The sequence below is a fragment of the Bombus flavifrons genome, chromosome 11 (genome assembly GCF_040668555.2).
Source record: "Bombus flavifrons isolate JBK064 chromosome 11, iyBomFlav1_principal, whole genome shotgun sequence".
In the NCBI taxonomy this organism is placed as follows: Eukaryota; Metazoa; Arthropoda; class Insecta; order Hymenoptera; family Apidae; genus Bombus; species Bombus flavifrons.
The window spans coordinates 10637750-10663974 of NC_138452.1; the positions used below are offsets into that span (position 1 = coordinate 10637750).

The 26225-nt window shown below is 43.3% G+C and overlaps 1 protein-coding gene across 2 annotated transcripts in view; it reads left to right on the plus strand.

Annotated features, from left to right (window-relative positions):
* Positions 1–26225, plus strand: part of LOC138185319 (ras-associated and pleckstrin homology domains-containing protein pico) — a 146463-nt gene that overhangs the window by 73303 nt on the left and 46935 nt on the right. Inside the window, exon 1 of one of the 2 annotated variants that reach the window (XM_069124194.1) lies at positions 4877–5698. The exons of the other annotated variant lie outside the window; for it this stretch is intronic. Coding sequence (XP_068980295.1) covers positions 5579–5698 — 120 coding nt within the window. The 5' untranslated portion in view covers positions 4877–5578. Of the gene's footprint in view, positions 1–4876; positions 5699–26225 lie in introns of those variants that run through there. 2 annotated transcript variants of the gene reach the window in all.

The following is a 26225-nucleotide window of genomic DNA, read 5'->3' on the forward strand; positions in this document are numbered from 1 at the left end:
CGTCGGCATCGAAAGCGAGAAGAACCTAGGAAGCGCATTAGCTCGCCTGAAAAGTGGCACACGCGAACCAACCTGGCAACTTGTCGCGAAGGAACGAGCACACCGAGAGAAAGATACAAGTGTGAAGCTGCTCCGTGAGAAGAGTTCGGAGATTTCGACACATTGTTTCCATTCGCACCTATCTCGTCCGGGCCACGAATTTCTTGTAAACTCCCACGCGTATGGTCGCTGAGATCGTTCGAGAAACACGAGGTCGGGCTTCTCTAGGTGCATTCAACTCGTCCCGGGCAGCGTTGGTGGGGTTTAATGGGCAGCATGTCGTTCCGTGAACACCGGCAATCATGACTTACGCGTATCGACGCGCGAGTGCGCGCGAGAGCAGCCCTCGGATACGCGCGAAACGCATAGGACGCCAGAGCATAATGCCACGGGAACGCTTTACTCGTGGCCTGTTTCAATTTAATGCACAATTGCTCGCTCCGTGTCCCGCTTTGCGTTTCCTTTCTTCGCCGATCGGTTGTTTCGTTTATGTGCAGAGCCTCGTTGCTTTGTATGTGTGTTCTTGTATATGTGTTCGCGGCCGTTCGTGTGGCCTGGTTGAGTTTTCAGGATAATGCAACGACGAGAAATGGGCTCGTTGTTCCTTGTAGATGTCACGCGGACATGATAATCATACGCGATATGACCATTTTTAATAGCGAGCCGTGAGAAATGGATCAGATTAAATGGTTCGTAGCTTGATAATTGATTTTATATTAACGGTTCTTATTTCTCGATAATTTATATCGAGAATTTAAATCGTTTAACAGCTATTTCCTGTGAAGAGACGGGATATGAGTCTTTTGAAAGGTTTATTTCTATATTTAATACTATTTTTCAGTCCTTCAATTAACGGTAGTCGTGGTTTGACTTGACCCTAGAGGCTGACTTATTCAAGTAGTGTAAAATAAAAAAGTACATTATTCATGAAATAAAATGAGATAAAATGTGAAATCGAACATTGGCTTTCCCTTTATCCCCGGACAAGACGATATTGATAAGCGCATTGCGTAATCGGGAGAACAGTTCCCGTTTTCTCGAAGCGATCGCAGTAAGCTAAATTATCAAGAGCCTTCTTCCTGACGCGGTTCCTGGAAAGCCGCTATTACCAACGACCGATAATCAAGCGATAACGATCGTCCGTGTCCAGCAGCGGCGAGAGTGTGCGGCTGGTAGAATGCATTTTGCATGCACCACGGTATCCCAGATTACGGCGCCGAGCGCTGTTAATTGGTGCACACAGCACGATTGCGCCAGGATGTAACTGTCGGTGTGACTGCATTCTCCTCGCTGCAGCGGTTGCTAGTCCAAATTCTTCGCGTGTTAAAATGAAACGCGAGCTCGATTCTCCACCCGCGGATAATTACTCCCATTTCGGCACGTGATTACACACACGATGCGAAAGCTAACGAACAAAGGAGGAATGGACATTTATACGAATTTTGCGTTTTCTCGTTGATTGGGTGCGACAGAGAATCTTATTTGCTTTCAAATCAATAAAAAAATTGGATGGCTGTTCAAAAAGCAGGGAATAGTAATCGAATGGCAGCCATGATATTTCAATATCGATAACATCCGAATGCTATACCGTCATCACGGTCGAGAAGTTCGAAAAAAGCGAATGCAAATACACATACATACGTATACAATGTATATACAGGAAGCAGGAGAACGCGAGAGTATCGTTTTCCAGTTCAATGCCAGGCTCGATATCGTACACTGTGTTTCATCTACCAATGTCTGCATGTATCATGTATGATTCTACCTTCTACCCGAAAGGCTCCATTCGGTGGTCAGGATGTCGCTACGTGGTGCACGTAGACGACGATAACGCGGTTTCATTGCGTGCCCCGATCGAATGGCAACATCGTGGCAACGAACGAGGAGGCGAAATCAATTAACTCGGCCACGTGTGTGGACGCACACGAACCTGACCTCCCGTTTTCCATTGTACACGCGCGTAGTAGTACGCGTAGTACAACCTACAGGGTTACGTATGCCGTATACTATACGTACGTTCCCTCAGTACGTATATAGGCAGCGTTGTCCTGAACGAGCGCGGCCTATGCTCGCGTACATTAGCCGCGTGGGTTGCCATGGGCAACCCATGACTAACACACGTTCCAGCATCACGTGTCTCTCCCTGCGTCTGTCCCTTTCTCTCGTGGTTCGGCCCAGTGCCGTCTTAACTGGAGGCGCTGCGCGTCTGTCCTTTCGTTTCGTCTATTTTATCACCATTTTGCGTTATTTCTATGTTGTATTCTTATCTTTTGTACAAGAGCGATATTTTATACAAGAAATCTTTTACAAGAGAATTGTCTTATTCGATTAGATGAAAGTTCTTCCGAAAGTTTGGGTAACCGAAGCTAATCGAGAATTTGTTCGTGCTTCGAGTGTTTGAAGATACATAAAATTTGGAAGTAAAACGAAGTAGAGGTTAGTAAATGTTTTGTTTAACGTAATTTGAAAATTTGTAGTTGCTTTTATTAATTGATTGACAATATCACATAAAGAGATTGTATAATGATATACATAAAGTGGGTGGTTATTTGTTAACTATGTAATAAATCTGTATTTATCGAGTAATAGATAGAAACTAAATAGTAGTATTATACATTAATCAATAATAAATGTGTGAAAATATGGCTACCTTTTTTGCGTATGCATTTCCTAGTTACGATACTGAGGGTCAATCTTCGTCCTGCGAATTATGTCCATCTTTTTCTAGGGTATTTCGCTTCTTCAAGTGCCCTAGCATTGGGTTTGCTCTTCTCGTTCTTACCGTGGCATACTTGCCATTTTCATCGTCCCTCTTTCTTTCTCGATGGTACCTAGTTCAGGGATGTACCGCGGTCCATTGCGATTCAGCGATGCGTGATTTACATGGCTTACGTAATATTTCACGAATTCATGGGGTGGTCCGGAATATCGATTATTCTAATTGCTGTTGATTACTCTATTTTATTACTCTAGAGTGGTTTTCCTGTAGAATTGCTATTTATTTACGCTTCTCGAATGTTAATTTCATATTTTCCAAACGCTTTAATGTAATACCATATATAATAAATTTTTACTGAGATTTATTACAATTTGTTTGAAATATCGTACATTCTATGCCAAATCGTTAATTTTGTGTACTGACAGATTTTTTATATAAAATTTCAATCAGTGATCGCGTTAATAAACGTTACATAGAATTTTTATCCAAATTAATAATTTCGTTACCAATCTTGCTCTTCGTTACTGAGCTAAGGAATGCTTTCGTTCACTAAACAAAAGCTTCATTTACATCAACCTAGGAGCTAATAACCTGGACGAATTCCAACATCCGATCTTACCTCTTCCATAAGATTGTTGCTATATCTGTATCTCATAAATAATGTCACCCATATTGAGCTAGAGTGGTGGTTTCTCGCGAACGATTCTTCCTTATCGGCAATTTGTTTCTCTGTACGAATCTATATCGTGGATCCCGCGCGACCAAAGCATAAAAAAATGAAATCCCCGGCGCTAGAAGAAAGTCGCTATTTCTGGTATCCCTCGGGGCGTTAGATCCAGGGTCTCGACTGAAAACGGATCGTCCCTGAACTCGTAGCTCGTAGCGACTCCACACGAAATGGAAGGGGTCATGGAACTGCGGAGAGGGAGGAAAGGATCGAGTTGAAGAGAGACAGACAGTTCCTGGTGGGGGAGGATGAAGGACATGAGCAAGAGGAAGAGAAACGGAACAGGGATGCTGCTCTTGAACAGAGACGGTGTGCACAGGCTAAGAAACGAAAGAGGAAGAGAAAAAATTATTCCTGGCCACCCTCGTTACGCGTCTTCTTTCCTCCTTTCTCTTTTACCCCGTCTCTTTCCTCCTTTTTTCGCCTCTGTCCAGCTACGGAATATAGTTGACGTTTTTCGTGCAGCCACGGGAAAGGAAAAGTCACGGTGAAAGAGGATGGAAAACGTAGTGACGGAAAGGGAGGTCAAACAGAAACGCGGGAGTATAGCGGTAGAAGAAAAGAGGAAGTCGGGATAGACGGGGGAAATAGAGTGGTGCTGGAGCGAGGAGGGAAGCTGTACGAAATATAGAGGACAGCGTGGTCGCGGTATAATATATACGACAAGGCTGGTAAACGAAGAACAGAGGGAGAGAGACGAAGGGGTCGAGAGTTACCAAAGAAACAGAAACGAACGAAATGGAGAAGGAAAACGCGAGGCCAACAAAGGGTGGGAGGAAGATGGCGCAAAAGCAGCGGCATAGAACGTATAGAGAACAGAGAGGGCGCTAGAGGTGCACGGAACGCTCTAGAGTGGAACCGAGACGGGATGACGAAACTACGAGGAGGAGAAAGAAGAAATTAAACGGAGAAAGAGGCTCGAACGAGAGAGAGAGAGAGAGAGAGATAGACTTAGGTCTGACGAATCATCGGAGAGGGACGGAAAATATGATGCGACTATGAGCGAGCGGGAAAGAAAGACGAGAGGTAGGGGGAACGAAAAGGTGAAAAGCATAAGAGAGACGGATGATTCACCGAAAAGAGCGAGAGTGAACGACGCATGGGGCTTTCACGGATACGAGAGAGAAAGTTTAGTAGCAGTCGAAAAGAGAGGGAGAGAACAGACAAGGCACGACTAGGTAAAACAGAGCGAGAAAAGGCTGGCAGCAGCAGAGACGAGACAGAGTGCGCCCACCAAGCCGCCTCCATACCACCTCCAGCATTCCCGGCCTGCACACACAGTTGCAGCTGCACCGCCGCCGTGGCTCGCTCGTGTGCACATGCGAGACTGCGCGCGCGTCTGTCTCTCGCTCGCAATCATCTCTTGGTTCGCCGGTACGCTCTGTGTATTAACGACGCGTTCTCTTCTGGATATCGAGCCGTATAGCGTGTGAGTTTTTCCTCTCGATAAGAGAGCCTCATGTTGAAAGATCTAGTCGATCAGTTTGACTCGTGACTATCGTACGAGAAGGATCGTTTTCTCTCAAACGGATTATCGTGTCAACTTTTTTTTCGCAACTTCGGAAAACTTCCTTACGAGGATTCTTTTTTTTTCTAAATCGTTTTTATACTCTCCTGACAAAATCATTTCACCGCATCGTACAGTGAAACGTACAGTGAATAAGTTTTTTGGAGTTCATCGTTATCGGGGCATACACGATTGGTGCACGTGTGCATCCGTGGTCCCGGTGCGCACGGTATATCGGAGCTTCGATCAACGAGAGAAGCCCGACACCTCGTTAGCGTCACGGATATATTACATAGTCGGCACGAAAAGCTTTGACATTTGGCAAATGTCAGTGACAGTCGCTGGCGGAGTGGCTTCCGCGTAATCGGAGCGTGGTTCGTGATAAACGATAAGGAAAGCGGTCGTTGTAGTTCGTTTCAGTGTTTCCCATTTCGACATACGAATCCGGCCGGTTGTTTTCATTAATCTCGTGCTACAAGATCGAATTCGAGAAGAGACATGTGATCTTGTGTTGGAAACGAGTAAGGAATAGAATCGAGAAGAAGCATCAACTGGTCTGGTCTCCGAAGGCTCAAAAGTCTTGAAGATGGACTGGATGAGGAGACAGGACATTAAGGAGGAGTCACCGGAAACTCCTACCGCTCTGACACCGGATGAACCTGACGAGTGCTACTTCGAAGAAGACACCTCGATAGACGAGGGCATGGTACGTGATTCGCGTGGCAATTGCCACTCACACTGTTCGTTTATCGAGATACAAACTCCTTTATTTGTAAATTTAAGCCTTGAGAAATTGATTCGTCAAATATATTTTAGCTAAATTTCGTTTTCAGGCGCCCCTATATTTTATACACTATTTCGTATTATGCCTATATTTTATACACTATTTCGTATTTTCTCATAGTATTCGGTGAACAGAAACAAAATATAGCAGTTTTGAATCTAGGAATAATTAAAAGCTCGTGTGTTGGAGTGGACTAGCGCGATGAAAACCGGTCCACGGCGTTCGTCGTAAAAATCGTCAATTTTCGATTACGTAACCGCGTATGGTTTGTCACGTTCGAAACGCGTGTCACCATACACGCGGTCTCTTTTATTAATGGAAAAGTCTGCGTGTTAATTTAACGCGTCGCCACGCACGAGGAACGTTTCGAAAGTTCGCTCCGATCTTCACGCCGATCTCGTTCCTGTCGAGCAACGTGTGAGGGCAACACCGACGTTACGCATCGATCTCAATGGAACTTTGCAAGAACGTGAAAAAGCAGCACACTTTCTATATTAGACGTTGATAGTCAGAAATTGTGTGCACTTTATGTTCGTATAGCTTACTCCATTCTATTTCATGCAACAATCGTCGCCAATCTCCTAAAAATTATCGGGAATTCTCGACAGGTAGTAATTGAAATTAACGTTGCGCGCGTTACATTGGCTCACAGCCACGTAAATTCTGCGAGCTTCTTTCTTCCAGCCGTGAGGCAAACTCGCGGAGATCCACCGGGCAGGGATTTAGGTCTGCTATTAATTTTGCTTTATCTCACCTTGACCCTTCCCTCCGCACCCCTTTTTAATCTTTACGAGGCTGCGCGAAGTAAGAAGTTATTACGACGCTTCCTTCCGGCGAGCAGCGCCGTAATTGTTATGATTTTAGCGGTGAAGTTGGAGCGAAGGAAGGTCTTCTCTCTCGTTGCTTTTAAACGCTTGATGGATCTATCTGGAAGTTCTGGAATGGCACGAAGAAGTACTACTGTTAGAATGTAATATTTCAATGGAAGCAAAATGTTGATTCGTTCGTTACGCGTTATCTTATTTCATACTATCTTCTCTTCTTTCGAGAAGAATATTTCGTACCAAGGATGGTTTTACTGTGGAAAGTTGAATTTACGTTGTCCATTTTAGAATGAAATTTCAAATTTAGAAATTACAGTTACGTGCTAAGAAGAAAGTTTAAATTTTATGTTTATTAAATCGAGTGATTCGATCTTCTTCGTGCCTTTATCGTGCAACTCCAGACCTCGTTTAAAATTCCATCTTCAACATTCGTGCAGACTCTTCATCGCCTATATTCTCATACCAGTTTGTACTCCATATTTACGATCATTTACTATCAGAAGACTGTGGATGGTTTATTTTAAACTTTCGTAGCGAGACTATCGTGTGTCACCATCGGATCTTCAACCGAATCTGCACCAACAATCACGTGCAACCGTGTTTCGTTTGCGTGCAAAGTCCCTGTTAGATTCCTTGATTTCCCTAACGATACCCTCACGGAGGAGCGTCGCGATTTCGTTGCATCGATGGAGTAATGGTATCTCGAGTTACCTCCGGGTAATTGGTACGCGGGGTGGTCGAACAGCATAAGCGTGCAATGGCCGTTAAGGGAAATTCGAACACGTGTCACGAACCCTTTCCTTCGACCGACAGGGCGCGAACGTTGCAACGAGCTTAAGTGGGCAACGAGAAAATGGACTCGAGTGTAAAGTTACCTCGAATCTACAGTTACGGGCATTGTTGCGGCCGTTCTGTTGCCTCTGAAGTGGCTGCTTGAATTACGGTGCTGAAGCCCCGGGCTCGATGGAGCACGGGGCCAGGCGACTGTTGTACGCACGGCTTAATAATGCGTGGCCGCGATATAAACATTTAACGCGCTCACGAAAGATCGATAGTTTGATCGTAATGTGCTTGAAACGTTGCGATCAATAAGGTCTGTCGTGTGTTGCGCAAAGGGAGAGGGGAAATTGGAGAGTCGAGCGGTATCTGCATAAAGCGTGGGAGGTAACGTAGCGATTTCGTGTTTGCAGCTGTGTTTCTGGTTTAAGGCGCTGTGCTTCGCTGTTTCGTGAAATATTTTTCATGATGTAATCGCCGTTTTCTGATTCTGATACATCGTTCTTAATTTGCCAATTGTAATACTCGTTGTCGTATGTGGAAAGCTTCTTTTGTGGTTAGAAAATATGTGGTAATTAAGCGAGGTTGAGCTCGATTGATAGAGAGGATGATTCGGAGTAACGTAAGCAGTGTAATGAAAATATAAATAGATGAATATGTAGATTTGTTTTGTTGGAAACGAGATGAGTAACGAATAAAACAGCAATGCGCGGAGCATATTACGATGGACTCGATCTAACCCATTATTAAATCGCAACATTCAACAATCCAATCTCCTTCACCGAAACATTCTCCACGCTTCCGTTCCTCGTACTTAACGATCGAGCTCGCTGCAAACCAGCAGTGAAAAAAAATCGTGTTACAGATTAAGCTAATTACCCATGTAACCCGTGTTCGTTATCTGTTTCGTGTTTTGGTGAACGCTCGTGACCACGCGGCGAATACATCGAACGAGGATCAGCGACGTCGCGGTTATCACAGCAGCGTACCGGCGAAAGACGGAAGTCACGTGAGTTCTGGTAGCCTCTGTTCAGTATCAGAGACGGGCACGGGCTCGTTTTTTCTTCCTAGACCCGAGCTCGATAAGAGGAAACGATAAAAGTCGCTGGAAGCCGCTTCGAAACCTTGGCAACGTCGTGCTTCCAGACCAAAGGGCCAAGGATGATTCAGCGCCAGCTGCACGGCCGAGGGCCGCCTAAACTCGCCCTCGAAAATTTGTTAGTCAAAATCGAAGGAAAAGGTGGACACACACGATCGATCCTCTTCATGACGCGCTTCGAGAGACACGCGTTGCTCTCGAACACTCTTCCGTCCGCAAATTACACCACGAGATTTATAGCTCGCCACGTCGTTTTTTCACCGTCGATCGTGAACGATCGCTCCGCGGAATTGGTATAATTTATGAATTGCGCCGCCTTACCGCACTCCTTGTCTCGGTAAATCATGCGGTGTCGCGTGATTACCCGCTATCTCGTGTTTCCCTTTTTTCCTACTCGTTACACGGACAATGCCGCATGAAGACGACTTTTTGACGGTCTATCGTGGGCGGTTTCCAGAGGATGTCTACTCGTTGGGATATATTACCGTAGAAAAAGGAAAAACGTGTATATAGAAAATAAACGAGGCTATTAACATGCCAGAGTGGAAATCTATCGCTACTCCCGGCAAGCACTATGTTCTATTATAATTAATTTTCTGTTCGAACATCGACGAACTTTAAAAATCCGACCGAAACATCAAACGTCGAGTATGATCATAATCGGCGTACAGTTGTGTATCGAACATCTGTTACTATTGCTGAGAAACATTATATTCCACGTATTTACGATATTTTCCCAATTGCATCAACTCCAACAGACTTCAACAAACCCAAAAATCTGCTCGTCGAAACATCAAACGTCGAGTACGATTACAATCCGTACTCAGACCGGGGAGTTGGTAGTTAAAGCGATTTCCACGAAAGCGAAACGAGGTAGTATGACAGCATCGAACGCGAATGCCCGGAGATGGAGGGAAATATAATTTCAATCGTAAAGAGGGAACCCATAGGCAGTGCGGCGCTGCAGGCAGAATACCGGGGGGATGTTGGCGACCAGTCACCGTGGCTGCTCACCCTCTCATCCTGTGCTTCCACGTTGTGGGGGATGAAGCATGACTCACCGGGTGCCACCAACCCTGTTTTTCGGCTGTCTCGTGCCGGGAATCCACCCTAGAACGTTCTCTCTCCCTCGCGGATCAAACGGAACGAGGAGAGAACGAGCATTATCATAATCCGTGTCGACAGGCTGTAGAAAAAAAATACGGAGTCAGCCACGCTCAGGTGTCGTTCTTTCGTCGTTGTTTGCTACGCTAGCCGAAAGAATCCGAGTCACGATGACTTGGGGTGGGTCGTCACGGACGACTGGATTGCTTTGGAAGTTAACGCGATGGCTCTAATTCCTGTTTGCGGAGATGAGAACTGATCTGTCACGTACCACGACGAAACCGTTCTTCTTTCCTTTATTAACAGCTTTGAATCAGCAGAGTTAGCTCTCTTGGACAGCTCTCGTGAGTAGCTCGGATTTATCGATTGATTTTGGTGGAGGAGCTTTCGATTCTGGATTGAATGGATATGTATATTTTATCGCAATCTTACGAATAATTGAGTTTCTTTTTCAATTTTATAAAATTACCTACAAACCGATGAAAGAAATATTTGGAAATTCTGTTTTTATAAGTAGGTCTACGTAGGATCTTACAAAAGAGGCCATCAACACACCGGAAACTCTTTTCTTTGTTACTCAAACAAAAACTCCGTGACCCAAAAGAATTTCACATCGTTACACAATAAAAAGCTCTCATCCTCGTATTACCATACTGAACTAATATATCTTAAAGCACTCGTGTCTACATTTAAAGAAGAAAAACTCGTAGATCCATTTCTTTTCCATCGTCCAGCTGTATTTCGAATCGTAGGCTTAGAAACAACGAATGGAATAAAATAGAAAAAAGAACGTTGCCGTCCACACGTGGTTGAGGGAGGCGAATGGTGTCGTCAACGCGTTTGCTTAACGAATTAATCTCATTATTTTCGTTCGTCTTGCCCTCCATGCCCTAGATAGCATGGTAAGAGGGAGGGCGGGAGGTGTACGTGAAATGGCATCTGGAAAAGCTCGCATCTGCTATGCAATACGAAGAAACGAGTTTCGATGTCGAAAAGAGATTACGAACCTTTCGAAGGAGGAGGAATACGTTGGATTTATGCGTTTCCTTTGGTCGTGCTTGAGGCCGATATGCGCTTTCCGACGATCATTATTGCACGAAGACGACTGGACTGTGGGGCGAACGAGCTCCGCGCACCCTCCATACTTCAAGGACGGAGGTTATCTTTTATCATCCCTCGATTCAATCGATCGAAGAGAAATTATTATCTGTTTTGGTAGACAGCTGGAACAGAGAATTACTTTTTTATCTCGATTTCAGTCTACTCAATTGGCACGAGCTTCTTGAAAGCTCGTAATATACTCGCTTATCGAATCACTTTTTGTTTGTGGCGAATTGATTTCTCTACGCGATTTATTTTATTATTGTTAAGTTTTCTTTCGAAATTCTCCCATTTTGTATAGTTATACACTTACTTAGAATTAAGCGATTCAACAGACATATCGATCGACTTGACGAAATTGAGAAGTACAGAAAACCGATGAAAAGATTTATTTAATTAAGTATAGAATGCATATAGAACGTGCAAAGTATAACATTCGTTAGAATACATAGTAGCTGAAACAAATCTCTATTTAGATCCTATTTCTTTAGTTATTCAGATCACAATCACGAATATCTACCTTAACTTCTAAAAAGTACAACATCGTTCACAACGAAGCAAACTTTTACAATCCAAATCGGTCAAATGCAACTGTAAAATAATCAATGTTTCCGTCGATGTCGCAGCGTAGTATGTCACGCAGCCATAGTTTTCCAATAGCGTGACTCGGATTTGGATTTTCAGTCGTGAAGGCTGTAATTTGAAATTCATACAAGAACATCCGATGAATCGAAGTGGACATAACGCGACGAGCAGATACGTTGCTTCGAACGATTTGCCAAACGCGAGCCGACGTGATATCGATTCACCAGGCCCGATGGACCTTTTTGCTTAGCGTTGCAAGGGGATTCTGCGACTGGTCGGCCATTCGGTGCAAAAACCTCGCCAAAGAGAGAGAGAGAGAGAGAGAGAGATCTCGGCGTGGGCGAATGGTTATTATTGCTTGGCGCCAGACTGGAGGGGTCTCCATACTAAGAACGTGTTTCAACTTCGCTATTCTCTCGCGAACGAAAGAATCGCAGGCGAAAGCGATGGAATCATCGACAGCCTCGGGGATATCGTGCACTTTCGACCCCTTCGTTCTTCTAACCGATCACACTCGTTCGATATCGTAGGTCTATTGTTTATTCGAAATTACTGTAATCGCCTAGGTGAGAGAATTTCAAAAAAATTGGAAGTATTTGTTGCCTTTCTTGTTCCATTGTAAAATGGATACGCTTGTTGTTATTAACCTTGTAACGATCTTCGAATTTCTGTGTTTCAATTACGCTTTCGCTTTTTAGATGAGATTATTTCGCTTTAGGAATGTTTAAGGCTCGATTATTCAGATTCTTCTATAGACAAGTTGAAACGATCGTCGTGGTGATGGTCGTAAATTTAACGAGAAGTGGTCGTTGCCACCATTAGGAATTTCTGGTTGTTTGGACTGGTTTGAAGCTCTACCTAGACCTGATTAGATTCTTTGTGGAATGTCATTTATCACAAAGTCAAGGTTCTCGTGGTTTCAACCACGATATCGGTCAAACTTAAAGCGAGGACGACACTTCGATAAAAGTAGGAAAAAGTACCCCTCGTAAGCCAATTAAACACCTCGTTACGATCCACACGATGTTGGACATTCTTGTTCCTTTCTTTCTATTCGAAAAAGGGAAGGCAAATTGGTCCGTTTACTACATACAGTATCAGGTTGATGTTTTCTCTTCGAAGCTAAGGTTTCCCGAGTTAAACAGTGCTGAGCTTCAGCTGTCAAACGAAGCAAATATTTCTAAGCTTAGGATAATATAGTTTGGCTTAGCTTTCCGGTAGATCGCTGGCTTCAGAAACTTGCGCGTTCCTTGAAATATCCTGCTGAATTCCGGGGCTGACGCGCTATATTTTCTAAGTGGATTTGTCTGATAATACGGAACGCTGGTAATGTAGTTAACCGAGGCATGGAGTAAATTCTCTTGATTTTCCCGACGATTCCGTGTTAGATTCTCTATCTAACGAGCGCGATTCCGCGTCCCGGAGAACTGGACAATCGCGAAACGTCGCGCAGATAACCTCGACCGCGAGAGTATCGGCTTTCTTATTGTCACCCCAGCTGCAAGAGGAACGTAACGCGAGACGTAGCCACAGAATGTCGCGGCCAGATTACGACAGCCATTTCTATGTGCATTCTCGCCCCGCGCGGCGTAACGGTTATGGACGGACGTAAGATGTTGCACACCGCGCTCGGCTACGTTATACGCGCTGTAAGAGAAATTGGAGAGCAGTTGGATGAACTCTGCCAGGTATTGTATCTGTATGCTGGTTTCGGTTTTGATAAAATTGTCTTTTACTGTAAGCTACGGAGACTAGGAAAATCTCTAAATATTAGCAGGCGAATGCAAACGCAAAAAATGTAAGAGGATTTTTCTGAAATTGAAGAAACTACCTGTTCGGGATTTAGTTTATCAGTTTATAGCTATATTTCAACTTGTACTGTATCGCAGAAAACCATCGTGAAACGTCACCATAGCTGCCACGATCGCTCAAAAAATCTCGAATCAACGTTCTAATGCCTCTCTTCAAACGTTTCGACATCTCCGTATATAGGAAGGAACGGTTAGAAACGGTGTGGATTTCCCGATTCCGGGCGATACACCGGTAACATTGAGAGAAGATCGAGAACCAATCCGAATCTTGCGCAGCCTTTAACAAAGGCACGGATTTCCCAGGATATCGTTGTGTAGGTGGATCGGGCAGAGAACGAAGAGACGAAGATGCGATGAAGAGACAATGCGAGGATTACAGACTCGTCGCGTCAAGACCCATCATCGTGTTCTCCCTGCGAGTGCTCCCGGGTGCTCCGGTTCGCTCTCGTGGCTCACAAAAGGGTGCTTTTTCACACGGAAATGCCAGCACGACACTCGGGGCCGGATTAATCGAGCGGAACGAGTAGCGCGCGCTATGGAACACTCGGCGAACAGCGGCCACGATCCGCGATCGTTTCTCATTGTTCCATGTCCGCCTCGTGATTCTCAGCCGAACGCGATTCCCTGGCGTGCTCCTGATTAAACACGTGATTACGAAACTCGGGAACCTGTTACCGTTTCGCGATCGAAAGCCGATCGGTTGTCGATTGCTTTTTCGTCCGCGAATGGGAGATCTTTCGACATACGAGATTGACCTTTTCGTGGTTGCCCGATTTAGAATGAACGTGTATAGCGATTCGGGAAGAAAAAGAGAGGGGGGAGGTAAAAATGGTTAGGAAGTTGTAAATTTTGTTTCGATATGTTTCATGATGTTTATTCGAGTGGGTTCTACAGTGTAGGATATTATTTTTTTAATTTGTTTGATTGTGAGAATTATTGGTGCTACAAAATAAGTCTTTTTACTTTTTATGGATGGATTGCACGTTAGTAGGTAGGAACAGATATTTTGTAGAGGTCAAAGGTCTTGCGCAGTTGTTTCGTTTCGTTTTAACGTTATTAGCCGATAATAATCGACGTTCTGGCTAGTTATTACGAATAATACGTTTATCGTGTCGTGACTCAGAACTGATAGTGAATCATTGGTCGTAAATAGTTGGTCATCATTTTGTTAATGATTCTATTTACTAATGCGGACACAAAGTCAACTACGTCGAAAGCAAATACTAAGACTCGAAACAAGAATGAAGTGCGAAATGTCTCATAACGACCAAATATTTGAGACAAGTCAAAATACTTAACGGTAGCCCTATAGAATTATCCAAATATTAGAAACAAAACATCTACGAGCAGTAGCCGAATTCCTGTCGTAAGGAATGATCGTGCATATTACGAGCATATTAGGCATAAGCTGGCACGTGGAAACTCTTACAAATCCGTCGACGAAAAGCTTTACGTGACTAAGCACGTTCACGCCAGTCGTTTGACCGTGACCGTACATAACCTTTGCTCCTTTCAGTTCCTGCGCCGTGCTTCCTTCCTCTGTTTCTTCCTCGCGAATGTGATTTCACCGGTTCGGAAACTTCTCGACGCTGGACTTTGAAACTCGGTAACTTTGAAACACGCTACTTCGCAAGAGCGTCGAGGGAGCTTTTCGAAAGATCGAACATTACGACAATGCCCCTTCGATGTTAGCCGAACTTGGATGTTTGGAGAGCATGTCACTGCTGGCATTCCTGTAGAGGACCGACCATATTTTATACGTAAAGAACATCGTAACGGTACTGGAGGACGAAGTTCCGACGAAGGTAGCTTGTTACCCCGAAGATTATCTCGATCTAACGTCCAGTCGACAGTTTGAGGAATTTTACGCGATCATTAGGTTGCGGACACGGGGCATTCTTACGTATTTTTTTTTTTTATCTCAACAGGAATCTGGCCAGAACATGTCTTTAAAACGCCTTTAAATCGTTTTATCGCCGGTTCTCACAATTTTTTTCTTTTTTTTTTTTTGTTTTGTTTTAGACGCATCATTAGTCTAGCAAGAATATGAAATAGTTTCGAAGATCATGGTTTTTCTCCAAGTTGTTGAAATTTAGATAGAAGCGAATGCGAGTTAGAATAGGTATGATTCAGCTGCTTTCGCTTTTCATTCTGCTCGCGTGAAGACTGCTGCGAGTGAAACACGTTCTTCGTATCATTATTCAACGCCAATGAATAGGCTTTTTCCTTGGAACATCTTACATACCATGATCTCATTTGGTGTGGATTATATTAGGATTTTCCACCGTTCCAGTTTTTCAGAATATCGAAGATTTAGAACATCTATACATTTCTCTACACATCTATATCGATACATTTTTAAAAGTATTCAACGCTGTTATAACAAATCTTTGTTTGTACCAACATTTAATCACACGGTTAAATTTAATACTAGAACCATCACACCGGTCAAAATAACTGGTTTCACAATTTTATTTTAAAATTCTTACTACGTGTTACATTTTCTCCCGCAATGACGTAACGACTTTTGCAGCGATGACTAAACGAATAATATAATGAATTTTCTTTCTTTCTTTTTTTAGGTATTCAAAATAAATATAGTTTTGTATCGTGGCTACTTACACCAATACCAGTTAAAATAACTGGCTCTTGTCGAAGTGTAAAAGGGTCCTGTAATCTGTTTACCGAACCCGATTGTAATCAGTTTCCTTGTTTTGTACACTTCTTTTCACTGCGCATGTCATTCAATATGATAGCGTCAATTATCAGGAAAATTTCGGATCGATCACCAGATCGAAAATTCCGGAGCATCATGCAACGAAATGCGGTTGATTTAAGTTTTCTTTCCAAGTAAGTTGCACCGCAGAGTGTTAGCAAGTTTAGTACTTAATCTGTTATCGCTGGTGGGAATTCCGAGACCCTCCGAGTGCACTTATTTTTATCGTCGACGTCCCAAATCGTGAGCAGCCGCTTTTATTTTCGACGGCGAGACAGTTTCATTGACATACACGGCGCCCCATTTCTTTCGCTTTCCGAGGGTGAACCGTGTTCCCTTTATGGAGTGATTACTCGCGCTTCAAGATGAAGTCGAGGTTTTCGGATGACTTGTCACGAGCTTCTGACATTTCGAAATTGTTTCGTTCTCTCTTTGCTTCTTTTTCTACATCTGGGTCATTTTATATCTTCACGCGGAAACCTCATCCCTTCGAAGAATAATTTGAGAAGTTAAAGAAAAATAACGGTGAAGTAACGTTGCAATTCAGTATTAAAATTCGGACCAGTTAAAAAATTCATTGGCATGTTTTCCTGAGAAATATTTGTTCTAAAATGCTTTATATTCCTCTGAACATTCTCGGCTTAATCTCTAAGTTTCCACACGCATTTGAACTTCCTCTTCACGCGCCATTAGAACATTCCGACGTGAGTTCGTAATAGCATTCCGATATGTGCGAACAACTCTTATTACAACATCGTTTTCTGAGTTTCCAATGTTACTAAATATTTCTATTACTACTACTACTAATAATAATATTACTAAATCACTTCTAGGATCTGAATCTCAAATCCTTTTCTAGAATCTAAAATCCAACAAAAAGATTCACAACAAATTTTCGAGTTCACCAATTGTCATCTTTATTATCATGCAAAGATAATTCTAATATTCTTTCGTTTAAAACTACAGGATAGTTTCCATCGCTTGATATTTCTTCGTGACATAAAGGATTTTATAAACTTCATCCGAGCCTTCTTCAATCCTACTCTTCTCTTAGAAATTTCCAATCGAATCAATTTATTTCTCTAACAAACTGAAACTACCGGTTCCACCCCGATCGCTCGAAATCTCCCGAAATTTCTTCCGATTCAAGATCGACGAAGTCCATTGTCCAGCTTCGTGCGTTAAAAATCTCGTCCGTTTTCAGCTGGACCATCACGTCCCTCCTATTTCGAGGATCGTTTCCGTGCTGGGATTTCTATTTACAGGTAAACCTAGTGGACGGAATCGTCCGTGTAATCTGCGCGAACGTGATCGGGGAGGTAGGAACTCGAGTCGGAACCCGGCTCGTTCGTACTAGAACTATTCGAGCTTAGATCGCGAAGGTTGCGAGCAGAATGCAATCCGCAGATGTCGAGCAGCTGCCGCGGCAAATTGCTTTCGTGTCTTGCATTTAATCCCGCATTGGTAGCTTCTCTAGGCAAGCGTCGACGACGAACGGGACGCCACAGCTGGCAGGGACTTTCAAATTCGACAATGCTCGTAGCCGTGTGCCCTGGCATAATATTTCCCAGCCGAGAGCTTGACACCCAGGGGGAAAGTAGCTTCCTGTTTCACGACCTTCGTTCCGTTTTACGATGCTGCATCGGTACAAAATTTTTTTTTCGTTTGCGACCTAAGCGGAGAAATTTCGAGTTATTTCTGGAGACTTGGAAGGTTACAGTCTGTTACAAGAGTTCACGTTACGCCTACCTAATTCTACGTTCCTGACTTACCCAAGAAACAGAAAACGCGTTTTGCTAGAAAAACTATTTTTTCCAATTAAAATACTTAATTTCAAGACACTTGATTCACAGTGATCTTGGAGAAAACTTTATTTATTGAAAACATTTTCCACCTTATTTTTCGATAATTCTAACCATATCCTAATATCGTCAGGATTCGGCTCTTTTTCTTCTTTTTTTTTTTTTCTAAACGAGCAAACCCGAACGAACAGCAGGGGAAGCAGGCTATCACAGAAACAAAGTAGTTTCGGGGTATTCGTGGAAACTTTCGAATTTCGGCTCGTTACACGAAGCACGTTTTCAGTCCGGTTTCAACGATGGAGTTCGTTTCGCACTCGAATTCGTCGAGCAACTTCGTTTAATCGCTCGCACCCTCGCGGCCTCGTCGCGATTTTATCGGACGATATTTTATCGAAGGGGAGAGAAGTTGGGTTTAACGATGGACAAGCGGAAAAAGTTTCGTAATAATTTCACGAATTTCGTTCGTCGCCGGGATTTTTGTCGAAGAGGATGAGGGAGGGGGCAGATTGAAAATCAACCGGCCGTCGTCGGTAATTATTTCGACGAAAAGAAGAAAAAGAAAAAGAACAAGGTAGATGCCGAAGAAAGATCGTGAAGCATCGTGCTTTCCGGTGTTTCTAGTTTGAAGATGCCTTCGTGCCGCCGCTTGTATAATGTGGCTCGATGTTGCGTTAGGTTCGTGCCGCCATTGTCCAGCGGATTGCCTCGTAAAATCTAATACTTTGTATTCGGATTAGACGGGTTTAAGGGCTCGTAACAAAAGCAGCAACCCTGGGGCGCGGCAAAAATCATTTCCTAGGCGAGTCAAAGGGAGATTGGAAAGAGAGATGGTGTCTGATTACGACCTTCTTTATTGGCGTCCTTATCGTTTGGACAAATAATTATTGCCCTTGAAGTCGTGAAAAAGTTATCTGACATGAGTTTTTTATTCGTAGTTGTTTCTTACACCGTGAATATTTTCATTTGTCGATAGAATATCGAAATGGTCACCGAAACGAAATATTGATCGATAAAGCGACGATAGGGGTTTGGCAAACATTTTTGTAACTTCAGCAAAATTATTATTTTACTGTGAAAATCTGTTTGTTTGTCCCTATCTGTTTGTTTGATACTATCTGAATGCCCATAAAAATAGGGTATATTTAAAAATAACATTCGAAGCGAAATAATGGTTACTGATCTGTACAAAGGAAATGGCACAAGAGATAGTGTTCAAATCTTGTTTTCAGATGTTACTATCGAAACATTCTATTGTTGCTACCTGGACCGTAAAAATTTAAGGAGAGATAAAGTGATCTCATACGTTCTTCGATACTGGGTTTCTTATACACACAACGTGGACACTGTGTATCTACAAAGATACAAAATTTATTTTTTATCTTTCTGGTAACGGAAGAATGTCGATATCGAAAGTCGATGACAGCTTTCGCGAAACATTTCGCCATTGACGACCAGAATCATCAGGCTTGCAGAAAGTTTTTTATTTGTTATATCGAAAGGAGTTAAAAATCGTTATTCACGCGCACCTGAAGGTGCCTCCCAATTAAGAGTTACCATCGGTTTGCGAGAAAATCGCAAAGGGTTGCCAGTTTATCAAGCCACGACGATCTTCTTTTCGCAGCTGGACATCTTCCGGAAGTTCGGAAGCGGAACGAATCGGAGGTTGCGGCGTGTCGATCGCGAAGATCGTCGTTCCAATGGACGAACTCGACGATATGCTAGGCTCGTCCGCAAGGTTAACAGCCGCTTCCGGAAATTTAGTAAATTGTATGCGCGCCGGCGTGGCGCGTGCCTCCGCATAAATTGCCTCTGCATGCAACCCCTTTCGAGCTACCCTTCCTTCCCTTCTCGCCTTCGGTCGTTGTTTTCCTGCGTGCAGCCAACGCCGAAAATAAATTCGCGCCGCTGCCCTGGGCCAGATAATGAGCGTTATCGCTGCCACGTCTCCGCATCGAGATTAATCGCGAATTTAAATGCGTTCACAGGGCCGATCCGAGGGGTAGATTCGACTGACCCGTCATCCTGCCGGGGCTCCGTTAGGCTTTCGACTTTGTCGATGAGCTGGCTGAACAGATAAGGGCTAATTGAATATCTCGTTATACTTTCGGATGATTTCTGAAAATGGATCGTTTGGTAGGTGGAGATAGTGTCACGGATTACGGTTTTCGGATTTAACTTAAAGGAGGAGGAGCACTTATCAGCAACAAGTTTCACTTTTCTCTTTAGGTGGCCCAACAGCGAGATGCAGGTTCAAGGAAAAGAATGTTAAGTGCCCGGTTCTATTTAGTCTAAAGCCTCTTTAATCTAGTATATACGGCACGTAGTTTAAAATAACGTTGGAGAATTTATTTGGTTGCATGGGAAAACGTGTACACGTTTGTGTACACTTCATAGGAGAACGTAGTTGATAAAGAGTTCGGTCTGGAGTGACTTAGGGGGGAAGGAACACGCGAAGAGTGAATTGGTTATGAATAGAGCGAAAGATTTCAAACGATCTCGTCTCGATTTTAATATTACCGATATCTTATTACTAGACCATGTATTTTTGTTTTCCCTCTGTTTCGAAATAAGAGACAGGGCTCGAACGAAAACAAATTCCAATCAAGCTCCATTATTACCTTCAACAATCGCACGAGCTCGTATAAAGTAGCCACAAAACCCTAACGAACGCCCTAACTAATTCACGTACATTATTTTATTCCTCCCCTTGGCACAGTGAAAGCACGCAATTAAAGGGCTATTGTACGCCCATCGCATCTAAAACCGAAATATCATCCCTCGCGGGCACGAAAAATATTGACACGACTGGAGTGGTTGTCCGTATTGGAACACAATATGTAACGAGGAAGAAAAAGACGAAGCAGAGAAAGCGAGAACGACTAGGGAAGAGCGAGAAGTAACGGTGAAAAGGAAGGGAAGCACGGTGGTTGCGTGGGCGTAGGCTAACGCAAACAGAGGAACGCATATCAGTACAATAAGTTATAACAAATGGTTACCGCGGTCGTTCTCTTTTCCTCGTTTCCCTCCTTTTTACTCGTATAAGAGAGTTTTAGAAGTATAGTAAAGGCGTAACAGAGACAGGGAGAAAAGGGGAGGAAGGCATGAAGAGGACGCGTAAGAGGGCGCAAAGAAGAGAACGGTGCCACGCCTCGGTATATAAAAATATCGGGCGGCAGTAGGCGTTTAAATAAGCTTCCAGCCACGTCTACGCGAGTCCTCGAAAACGAGACGAGAAAAAGGAGCGTCGCTTGTCTCCACGTGGAATGAGAAATGACTCGCGAGAGGATATATCGGGTTTTATGGGATTCGTAAGAACCGCCGCCACCCGCTACCAAAATGAACGACGAGTAATAATATTATTAGTGCGCTCCTACGGAAGCTCGTAAATCAATCGCATTATCCATACGATTATTAATAATTGTGTTGCGTCTATATAAATATGCAAGAGTGCATTTTTTATTTCCCGTTAATTATATCGTTAATTACATCGTTAATTATATTCGCGAGGATATTAGCAACCGTTAGTTCATACGTGGCAGTGTACCAAGAGTAGATTATTAATTTTTCATAGACGGGCAAAATTATTGGCGACGTTAAACGCAAGACCAAACAAAAAAGACCAAAAGAAACAGCCGGACCAATAATTCAAGAGCGACACGATGGATCGTCAGTGAAGCAGCTCGAGAAATAATTGCGCGACGATGAACGTCGTGAGATACGATAATGGCGACGTAATTTTTGTAAACAAAAGAGCACGACGGGACTCTGTCTCAAGTCATTTCCGCTCGGCGAGACGGCGAGTCGTCGTTTCCTTCGGCGGGCGCGTTCATTGTCGCGCGATCAGAATGAGAATTTCGGTCGCGATCGCACCGAGAGCCACGCAGAGAAAGTTGCCAAGCCGGTGGATGCTAATAATCGCACGCGTTGCAATCGAATCGCTTCGATTAAGAACGCGTCGCTTCTCGTGCGATTATTTTAACATCTTTACCACACCAAGCGACGACCACTTTCTCTCAATTTTTCCATCGACCGTAGAGAAACGGCGTTCCGCCACGCGTTTACGAAACCTGTTTGCCCTTTTCTCGTATCTGATTCGCCGCAAGGTCGACGTGTGACGCGATAACGAACGTCAATCGATACTTATCGATCGATGCTTGCACGAGCAATCGACACGAATGGCTATAATAGCCGATCGACATCCAGCGTCACTATCGCTTTTTGGTGTGAAACGCGTGAACATGGACACCTTGCTTCGAAAGCTTGGACACGCTTCGTCTCGTACAGATGTTTCAGTTTTGTGTGTCGTTATACTCGCTCGCTTGAAACGAGTATGAAACGTGGTTTCACCTTTGTTGCGCGGAGTCGCGTGTAAAAATGTCGTGAGCCAGTGGTTAAATATCACGGCGCTCCGATATTACACGTCTGGCTGGACTGACTTAAGGCGTTTAACATTTTACGACCACTAAAAAATTAATTTTTAAATGGTCAGACTTATCTGACAAATTCGACGAATGCACAAATTTAATTGTTCTCTTCGTTAGTTTATTTGTTTAGTTAATTTGTCGAATTACTGATTGTAATTTAATCATTGCAATTATAAAATTGGCTGAATTGTATCGTTACGTCATTTAGTCAGTATTTATGGACAAGGAACACGTGTAAAAATTGGTCGAGAATACGAGGAAAAGGCCACTGTAGTTTATGCTAACGTAACAGCAGAACCTTCGTCTTTCAAACGGTTCATTTTCGTTTGGTTTAGTTATTTCTCTATGTTCACGCCTGGTAGTGTGAACAGGTCCACATATTTACGTATGGAAACGTCATTCCAAAGGCAAGAGCTGCTTTTTCGATTGCCAACGACTCGACACCATGGGCGGAACGTTTACGCCACGATCCTTCTTGGCCACATGAAATACAGCAAGGGTTTCGTCCTTGAAACCCCAATAAAAACTGTCTTGTGCCCAAATGCATCGGTGGCTGGAGAATATCCCGTGTCCTATTTACACTATGTTTCTCACATGTTCTTCTCAATGTTCAGGTTTCAGAAACTTAGGTTCGGCAGAAATTAGCCTGAGTTTCTGTAATTTCATACGGTCCTGTTCGTTGACCTAAATACATTATATAAAATTTTATTTCCCGGGTTATTTAAGTTTATTAGTCGAAACATTTAGATGAAAAATTATAACAATTTCTGGAATTTTATTTATTCGGGTAATTTAGAAGTTTGACCAATCAGGCGATGATGTTGGAAGCATTAGATATTTCTTTTTTAATTTTCTTAGAAATTTACGATTGTTTATGCCACTTCTTAACAATGAATCGACAAGGTTCATGATTTACTTAGATTCATCGAAGTAAAAAAACTCCTTTCGTCTTTAGAAAAACCTAAATCGTCTTTAGAAAAAGATAAAATTGATACAAATAATTTATCCACTCGTATCCTTAAAAATATAATCTCTGCTATAAACTTCTCTTTCTTCCACGCGTCCCTCCCTCGACCATGAAAGTATGCAAAAGACCGAAGACTTCGATAAAGATTCCTTTTATAGAAGCCAGTCGAAGAGTATTATCAGACACCGAACGATTTCCGTCCAAAGGAAAAAGATCTTCTTCGTTGCCTTGTCGAATACTCTTTGTTCCAGCAGTTTGTTCTCGAATCACCGGACAAATCCTTCTCGCGATCCTTGCAAAGTTCGTGATCCTTTGACCAATACAGTCCCGCTCCATGGCCACCTTTTGTTCGTCTCGCTTTGTCAGAGTGTATCGGCTTTTCTGCCATCTTGCTCCCTGGGCTTTCAACCTGGGTCTCTCGTTGTTTTATTCCAGATCAACCCACGGTCAACCGCCGATTGAAATTGCTCGATCTGGAACTCCATCTTTTTGTCCAACTCCGTCACACTTTCGCGTCCTTTGAGCCGGGATTTCCTGCCTTCTGGATCGCCGCAAATAGGATTTCGTGCCACGTGTAGATTTGAAAGTTTCTTCGTGGTAGCTTCCACCTCGCTGACGACAGCCTTTTTCGCGCGCTTACCGGAAATAGTTCGTGGAAACTCCCTGGGGAGAGAAACGGTGACACGGGACGAGGATCGCCAAAGGTTCGTCGATTTATTTGACCGCGCGTCTCCGGGACGGGAAGAAACAAACGTTCTTTGAAGAGGTTCCCTTTTCACGGCCGTGTCCTTGGCGGTCACCACTGGTGGCAATTCATCGACTTGAATTTTAATAACTTTTTGAACTTATTGACAGACATTACGAAGAGGCAATGAATTTGGTTCTTCGTGTATCTTCTTCAATAGTTTCGTTCGGTACAAGTTGAACTCTTGAAACCTTACCCTGTCCTAATACGATTAGAATCTTTATTCGCTCGATATAATAGCATACTACAACGCGTCAAATGCATAAAATTTCGAATCTCAGCAATAGTATATCTAACCAAATTGTCTGACAATGAACCAGTACAAGTTTGTCTGGCCCCAGAATGGCGAATTCCGTTATACTTGAATCATTCTCGGCCGAGAATACCTTGCGTTGGAAAGGTGACGCGGTGTCGAGACGGTCGTCGTCGTCTTTGAAGAATGCAGGCAGGTCCGAGGGCACCGACTGCTACCTATAAATAGTGGCCGGTGTTAACCGCGTTCGACTATTATTGGAAACGCCGCGGTTTTTCCTTTTGATTTTCTCTTTTCGCGAATTTCGCGAAAATCCTGCCACGTCCAGAGGCATCGACCATGTAGACGACGATTTTCTTTGGCGGTCAGGGCCTGGTGGGCGTGCAAAGACATGCAGCCGACCAAAATAGACGATGATACTTGAACCTCGAGAAGTTCTCTACCGAATCGTTCGATCTATTAATAATCGACCATCGAAGTGATATTTTGTCTCGCGTGGTCGATCGAGACGACGACGATCCGATCTCTCTGAGTAAATTTCAGTTCGGCTGAAACGAGAAAGACGGATGCTTGCAGGTTTGCAAGGATACTGGGAACCAAAGGTCCTGTGAAAGTTTGATTATTCCATAGTTGTTTCATGGTTGGGTAGACCCACCGATATTTATCTGCTTACAGTCTGACGCGTACTTAAGCGTGGGAAACGACCACGTGATGTACACGTGGGTTCTAGTTCAGGACCGGTCTATCGATAATTTTTGTATCCACATTTTGTTTGATGTTCACCATAAAAGGGAGGATCGATGGATTTCGTTTATTTCGAATTATTCGCTCGGTAAAAAAAGCGATCGATTTGCACGAGTCACGAATGACTCGACGTTGTATAGCTTTAATCCTCCCGGATCTTTATTCGACATCGGGAATCAAGTTTATCTGCTCTTAAATCTAAAGCCTTAGCCTCGAATATTATATTTTTATACTCTATGTATTTTAGTAGCGGCTGATAGTATATTTTTGATGAAAATGAAACGAAAATCGTGGAGCCTGTGTATAAAAAGTTCGAGAGTTCTCAGAATTTACGATAAAATGTGTGATCTTTAAATTTAAACTTTGAACTTTGAAAAACTGATATCACCGAATTGAAATTCGAAATTTCTCTAAAATTAGAGCTTCCCAATTTAATTCTCAGAGTTCGAAACCGTATTATTTTAATCTTAAACCACTGAACTCGTGTGTTTCATTTTAGATCTTTCTCTATTCTTATCCTCCCTTTTCTTTATTTTTAACCTAATCTTAGTAGAAAGTCAGCGATCTCGAAAATTCTACGCATCTCTTGAAGAATCCCTTTTATTCTTCCGTCGCCGTGCCTCTGATCTCTCATTCTTCGCTGTCGAAACCATTAAGGGAAATTCTAATCGACAAAACTCGAAGTAAGGCTGGAGGAGGAAGGCTCCGTCTATATTTAAACTGGCGGGCCACGATGTACGATTGGGATGCGTGGAAATGCCACGGGACGTGCTTAACGAGCGGAAGTATGTACGTTGCAGCTGCAGTTGCGACGAAAAGGAAACGCCCGACGATGTTGTACCTCGTCTTCTACCTTCAAACATTTTGCCAAGTACCTTCGTTAAAAACGTCGAACAATTTTCTTCTCTTTACTTTCATCGAATATTTGTCACTTGGATTGCTATATTCTATTCTGTTCAAACAAATTGTACTTCAACGTGCAACGCGCGACGTCTTTTGCATATTTTTACAAAAATTCTGAATAAAAGACACCAACGCTTTGCGGACGTTGGTTCGTCACTGAAATAATCGAAAAGGAATAAAATACAAATTGCAACTGCTTTTTCGAAAGTTGAAACAACATAGATACGTAGAAATTTATACGCAGTTTCGTCTGGCGTAGTGGAAACGAATGGAAATGCGGTTGAATGCGTCCGAAACGTTGACCGAGAGCCGGTCGATGAGTTCGCTTAGCGAGAGGACAGGAAGTTCTATCGTGCGCTTTCCATGGGATTAGAATTTGTTGAATCGCGTGCCTGTGTCCACGGTCCTTTGTTTAACTTTCGGCTTGTGCTACTCTCTGATGCTCTGTGATTTTTTTAAGTCAACCAGAACACGTCCGTTTGCGGTGAATCGCACGGACGCTCTGGAAACGATGCACGTTCGATTGGAAAATTTAAAGGTTCTTCAAACAGGCTGTAAAAATTTGAAACGGCGTTTCGGCTGATTGGATAATGA